At 40.1% G+C, this 7,388-nt stretch overlaps 1 protein-coding gene across 1 annotated transcript in view; it reads right to left on the reverse strand.

The window, feature by feature from the left end:
- JAK3 (Janus kinase 3) overlaps positions 1-6,580 on the reverse strand; it is a 97,342-nt gene extending 90,762 nt beyond the window's left edge. Inside the window, exons 1-4 of the mRNA XM_083181765.1 lie at positions 6,357-6,580; positions 5,921-5,993; positions 3,790-3,982; positions 159-282 (exon numbers count right to left, since the gene is read on the reverse strand). Of these exons, the coding sequence (XP_083037891.1) occupies positions 159-282; positions 3,790-3,982; positions 5,921-5,923 (320 nt within the window). The 5' untranslated portion in view covers positions 5,924-5,993; positions 6,357-6,580. The remainder of the gene's footprint in view (positions 1-158; positions 283-3,789; positions 3,983-5,920; positions 5,994-6,356) is intronic.
- Between the last annotated feature and the right edge of the window lie 808 nt (positions 6,581-7,388).

The raw sequence follows: 7,388 nt of genomic DNA on the forward strand, positions 1-7,388 counted from the left end.
TGTAACTCCAATGCATGCGTGCTGGCAAAAATTAGGTCCACTGCATAAAACATTGACATTGCTTCCAACTATGAATCCAATCCCATGCATGTATGTCATCATGTGGTAAGTAAACATCACTTTCTGTCTTGGTATAAACACGAACTCAATCACATTACCTGATGCGATAAACCACAACGGGAGCAATGCAACCATCCACTGTGAATATGTGGTTTGGATTATACCAAGTCTTGAGATCTGGAGATGCCAGTGCAAAAAACGAATGATAGACAGGCAGGATTCCTGGTGGGCAAATAGGTGTTAATATATCAGGTGTGGCAAACTATATCTTATTCTCAAGATTATTGTAAGTATTGCAGATAAATATTTATTTTTAATGTGGCATTATCAGAGATAATCTTTAAACTTGGCTATATATTAGTCTTTGTATTTAGATTGCACAAATCCCTAAGCTGATGGCAATATAGGAGTACACTTTCCAACAACACAGTATGTTCTGCATGCCAATGTCAACATTATTTAAAAAAAGTTTTGTGCATGACTTATTCTTCATTTAGAGCAGGAAATGCAAATATGCTGCTTATTTTAAATATACTAGACTTTGTCATGTCAGAACTTTGTAGGTCTGCATTCCTCTAAACTTCGTATTGTCGCAAAGAGGGACAGTCCACGCACCTCCATTTTTGGCATTGTGGGGGCATGCCCAGCAGCTCCCTGCCGGCCATGAGAGAAACACGGGAACGTCCCAAAAAAACTGGACGTTCCCACGACAAGTGGGACAGTTGGGAGGTATGGGTCTGACTGAGATTCTAGTTGGCAGTAGAATTTTGCACAGTGCCCCATTGAGGGGCCATGTCATGCAACACCCAAAGGGCGTGTCTAGTTCCATATATGGAGAGATTGTAAAAAGAGACTGTGAACATGGCACCTAGAAGCGTGGGTGTGTACTGCTACATCTGAGAGGAATCTTTTAAAATGACTTATATGCAAATGTAGATGAGCCCCAGAGCAGTTAGTAAGAGCTACTAAACTTGCTAAAGAAAAGTCATCGATACGTGTCAGGGATTGTTCATCTATTGTGTTTTACATGTGGTCCCATATAAATGGCTACAAGAAATGCATGTAGCCATTGGGATCATTGTGTTTTATCAGCAATGCTTGGAATTTGCGCTGATGATTCAATGTAAATGTATCTATCTCTCATTCCTTTTTTTCGCAAAAATTTAACAGCTACATTTATTTATTTATTTATTTATTTACAGTTTCTTATATAGCGTAACATATTTACAATGGAGACAACGGTGATTAAACAAATTGGGTAAATACAAACCGATATGGAGGTAGGAGGGCCCGGCTCGTAAGCTTACAATCTAATGTGGGCTAGGTGACATGAGGGAGATTGCTAGACTAATCAGGGAGAGAGGGAGATTGCTGCTATTTCAGGGAGTCTCCTGCAGAATGCAGGAGGCCTGGTAGGCAACTATAGGTTACCATAAAAGTTTCTGTGGTATAAACATATGTAGAAACTAGTAAAGATGTAGATAGCACATGGTCCCACTCCTCATTTAGGGCGAGATGTACTAAGCCTTGAAAAGTGATAAAATGGTAAATGATAAACCACCAACCAATCAGCTCCTACCTGTCATTTTTCAAACACAGCCTGTTAGTGACAGTAAAGCGCTGATTGGCTGGTTGTTCATCACTCTCCATTTATCACTTTTCAAGCTTAGTACATTTTTTTCCTTAATACACCCCTGATGCTGTATTATTAATGCTGATAAGACAGTAATAAAATTAGTAAGCTTAGATTAAATTAAACCAGCATAACAATTTATTTTTCTGGAATAACATAAATACAGTATATGGGTGTCCTTTTTAAAGTCAGAATGAAAGGAGACAATTCTGCATTTAGTCAGGATCCTGGTGGTTAGGATTCCAATGCTCAGGTTCCCAATGCTTCCAATGCTGACGTCAGAATTCAAGTTAGGGTTCTGCAGGGTTGCTTAACTTTCAGCTGCCCTCTCCGGAAGAGGGCAGCCAGCTAGCCGAAGATGGGGACAAAACCGGCGGACATACGTCAAAGTGGCGTGGCCAGAGGCAGGGATGAAACTCTGTGCTGTATTTGGGGACGTGGCCATTGCAAGCTCATCATCGTGGCCCTGCACCCTGCACTGCAAAGCTGGTATTTCGCGTCATCGGGTCCACAGTGGACCACCGCCAAATGGGAATTGTGGGAGGCTGGGAGATTTCCGGGAGCCTCCTGCCCATTCCGGGAAGGTAGGCAACAATGGGGTTACTTTTAGGGTTATTGTGAAACACCAGAGAAGAGCTAGGCCCTCATTCTAATCTGTTCGATCCTCTGTGTATTTGCATCGGGGAATGATGTTTGCGCTCTGCACTTGCACATATTCGCATAGTCACTTGCGCAGGGCTGCTGTGCAGACACCTTTGACGACTTGCATAGTAACTGAGGCATTCACACAGGAGGGGGGGGTGGATGAAGGTGTGCAGGGGGTGTTGGCATGGGGAATCCCAGTGTTTTCTGGGCGTATCCACATAAATGCTGGTTGTGCCCAGAAAAGCACTGGGCATCCCCATGTGAATGCAGGCGCCAGCTGCCCGCCCCGTTCTCGGACCAGATGGTGCAAATATCGGTCGGTCAAGACCGTAGGGGGGAGCGGCTATTCATTAGATGGCTCACTAAGCAACAATTGTTTGCTGTTTAGCGAGTCAACCAGAATCACCCCCTTAGAGTTAGGAAGGCTGTGGGAGGAGACAGATTTGTGGGAGGAGACAGACAGGTTAGGTTAGGCAGTAGGAGGGGATGGGTTGGGCTGTGAGAGGATGTTAGGATTAAGGGTAGGGTTACAGAGATACTTATCAGACAGCATTCTGACCATCAGCTTTCTGACCATCATTCATTTTATACCAACTCCTTCATTATACAAGCAGTTATCAATGCCAGTTTGCATTGTGCATACTGTTTACAATGTACTTAAGATTTACTAGTGATGAATATTGAAAATATATTTTATTTGTATTATAATAAAAAGGAGCTAGTACTTTTCTTCAGGGGGATGGGTTGTGTATGATCTTATCAAATGTACTACACATGCTGGGGTATATTTATTAAGATGGGAGTTCTATTGAAGATGGGATGTTGCCCATAGCAACCAATCAGATTATATTTATTATCGTCTAGAAGGTGATAAATACATAAGAAGTAGAATCTGATTGGTTGCTATGGGCAACATCCCATGTTCTGTAGAACTCCCATTTTAGTGAATTTACCCGCTGTATTTATGTCAAGCAGAATAGTGTTGCTGGAATGTTAACCTACAGTACTTGTTAGCATTGCTGCCCAGCAGTGCTCAGGTGCTAGTTTTTTGTTTTTAACAGAAGCATTAATCAGTATGTTCTTGTGGGTTTCCTCTTGTGATGCTGCTTCCTCCCACAGCAACAAAAATATATAGATGATATTTCTCGAAAAAAAAAATGAGTTTTGTAGCAGAAAAAATTAATTTAGGAGGTTAGATATCTGTTTTGTGTGATTTCAGCATCTTTTTGCACTGGATTTGCAAATTATTTTTCTCTTTCTTCTAGTTTATTAATAGACCCAGGGCTGATGGTAAGGTGTTTACATTTTGCTGTAGGACTAGGACCCCTGAAACCCAAGCATTGCCAATGAAAAGTTCAGAATGATGTGGTGGGTTATTAGGGTTTTACTACAGTCTATACCAAAACATTCCATATGATCAATCCCTCCTTGCATTTATATTTTCCTCTTACCACAGGATTTGGCAGCTGCAGTGCATAGTTCTTCTGCAGAGTATTGTCCACCAGGAAAGATCATCTGTGAGTCTGACTGAGGAGTGGAGGGCAATGAAGATGTGTAAAGGAGAAGTTTGAGAGATCCCGCTACAGAAGAGTAGGTGCTACTAGAGCGTGAGCCCCACAGGAGTGGAGTGTTTTCAGTGGACATCTGTAGAAAAATTAGAATAATGTTGGACATTGTTGGTACATGAGCAAAGGTCACATTTTGATTGGAGTTGGTTGAATGCCCCCATAGTGTATAAGGACTGCAGCAACTACCATGGCTGTAATCAGGAGATATCAATGTGTCACGAAAATAACCTTTATTTAGATTTTACAAATGTAAGCGGAAATTAAAATTTTCACCTAAACAAAATGATGCTAAACAGATTTCTTCTAAGATAAGTTCTGCCAAGTTCTGCCAGGCCAGTCCACTTGTATACTGCCACCAACTAATAAAACAGGGCTATGATATGATATCATATGATAATATGAGAAATATTATTGCTATAGGGCCATATCTACTCCATTCATATATGCAATAAGACCCATGTCTATAAGAGACTGATTGTTCTACGATTTCTTCATGTGAAATTGTTCATGGTCTCTCTACAACGCAAATGTTGTGACTTAAATGTTCTTGTCCTTTCACGCTCAGTACCTTTAGTGTACATGCAATTCTATTTCTTTGATATGTTTTGTATCATTGAAAAAAATTTCAATAAACAGATTTAAAAAAACAAAATAGCACAACAGCATTACATTTAAAAATCTCAGAAATATAAATACCTAAAACCCTTCACCCTGAATCCACAATCCTCAACCAACACCTCATAACTAACAACTTCCACAGCCCCAAATTACAGCTTCATTTTACGTTTGTTACCGTTTCCTTATCTTTCCCTACCCTTCATCCAACATACCTGGCTCATAGTATCTCTTTCCATATATAATCCTTCACCTTTATGGATTTTTTTCCAACAAGCATACCCAGCAGACAGTGGGCCTTATTCGAGTTCACTCTTTCTGACAAAATCCTTCTTAGATGGACAAAAACATGTGCACTGCAGGGGGGCAGATGTAACATGTACAGATAGAAATAGATTTGGTGATTTTTTGGTGATTCTTTGCAGGGTAAATACTGACTGCTTTATTTTAACACTGCAATATAGATCTCACTTTGAAGTAAAACCCCACCCAAATCTAATTAGATCTGCACAAGTTACATCTTCCCCCCTACAGTGCACATGGTTTTGTCCATCTAAGATGGATTTTGTCTGAAAGAGTGAACTCGAATAAAGCAGAATGTACCCTACATGCAAAACAATAATTGTATAATACAACCCATTGCACGGACATCTGCTATTAAAAATAGGAGTCTTTGCACTGAGCTAAAGGTAACATGTTGTACACTTAAAATAATGACCATGCACACCATAGTTGGGCCCTCACACACAGTGGTGTGGCCTAACATGCATGGGTATAGTCACAAGGCGCGTCTTCATTGGAATCACTCCCGGAGATGCTGGGGCTACCCTTAGGTTCTTCCTACGCTGCAAACAAATGCTGTGCATGCACAAGGTATCTATGGTGAGAAAGCTCCAACAAAATTCCCCACCCATATGACGCCGAGGGACCACCGGACACCATCAGGGGACAGGTAAGTATACCTAAAAAAAATTATTCCAAAAACCGAAAAATTCCCCTATCCAGAATGCTCGTGGTCCCGAGCATTTCGGATAGGGGATACTCAACCTGTACTACGTCAGACTCCAAAAAGTGGGACTATGTAGCTGCAGTAATATATATACACATTGTCCAATATACAGCAGATGTCGACATTGAAACAAAAAACTTACTGTAACATACGCAGCCTAGTGAACAGGTCCTGAATCAGGCCCATTGTCTGGGAACTGATCCCCCCCCCCCCATTTCAAACTTGTAAATCTATCAGAACATGTTCCCTACACCCAATGTCCCCAACACAATATGGGTTTGCCAATATTGCTTGATTTGCTTCAGGTTAGATTTATATCTTATTCACAATGATGTCTTGTTAAAATATTGCCTAATAACCATTTAATTTTGTAATAATCCACAAACTCACCATGAAATGTGCATCCAGTTGTTTCAATGCTGTGAACTATTTACTGAATTCTTACAGTAAGAATGAGTTTGCCCTACATGAAGAAGGAAGAATATAATAAATACAAATAGAATTAACTATTACTGCTTTCATATAGCATTTGCTGGGTTGGCACTTTCACATTAAACCCTTATATCCTGGATCGAATTGCAGGGTTTTGTCACGCCGCACCCCGACCATGGTTGACCCGGCAACAGCCCAGCATTAACCTGGGTATCAGGAGCAGTGTGAATAGGGTATAAGCTATTTATAACAATAAAACTCACCAATGCATTACACCCTGTTTTGACAAAGAACTATTAGACATTGCTGCCAGTGCTATAGTGATTGCTTTCATTATTTATGTACAGTACTTACCGATATGTGGAAAGAATGTCAGTGAAGTAAGCTATATTACCTTATACTGGATCCTGTGTCAGCTCCCAGGGAATATGAATGACGAGAACACAGTATGTAGATTTTGTAGATCTTCTCTTGGCAGATTATGTATAAAGGATCTGTGCCACTTCTGAAGTAGGAAAATCCTTACATTTTGTTTTACTGCATTTACACATACTTCTGTGATGTATATCTTTCTTATAATAACGTGTATATTTAGCTCCCTCAGTACGTTTTCCTCAATTCTTTCTCAGTTAATGTGTATATATAGTATACACCCACTTAATATATGTAAAAGCGTTGACAGCAGCATGCAAACTTCCTGTAAGGGAATCTAGCTCATTACATGGTGCTTCCTTTATGAAAGCACATACATTGTAGCCAGCAGACCGTTATTTATATAGCACACACAGATTCCGCAGCGCTTTACAAGAGAATATTTGAACACTCACATCAGTCCATTCCTCAGCGGATTTTACATTCTATTTTCCCTAACACATTTTTTTTTTCAAAAGGTCAACAGGCTTAAAAGTTTTTTTTTATGTTTTTTCGTCATTGACAGTACTAACCTCATGAAGCGTTTCCACTAATTTGTCTTACATATAATGAAACATACAGGATGACACACAAAATAAACTTGTCCACAATCTTTGTGTTGAGCATTTTAATATTAACCTTTTGTTGAAAATGTACTAAAATACGAATTGCTACAAAGAGCTGGTCCTGGTTTTAGATATTCGGGGGACAACGAATTTGGGGTTCACCAGGAGTTTTAAAACCAGCACCAGGCTCAAGTTGTGAAGTCCCTGACACTGTGCAATGCTGCCACTTTGTACAGATTTGATGGCCATAAATACATCTGTCAAATACTGTATGAATACAAATGGATACAACCGTCGAAAAATATGAATCTGGGAAATACTTCAGATTAGTAATTTTGCCTATTCCCGTATTCATATTTTCCCCAAAATACGGCCTATGCCGGTCATATAAATTTGTACCCAAGATTGGCCATATCCAAGGAGCATAGACAATTTTGACCCCTTGAGTC

Source organism: Crinia signifera, chromosome 1 (assembly GCF_055691185.1).
Source record: "Crinia signifera chromosome 1, ASM5569118v1, whole genome shotgun sequence".
Taxonomy (NCBI): Eukaryota; Metazoa; Chordata; class Amphibia; order Anura; family Myobatrachidae; genus Crinia; species Crinia signifera.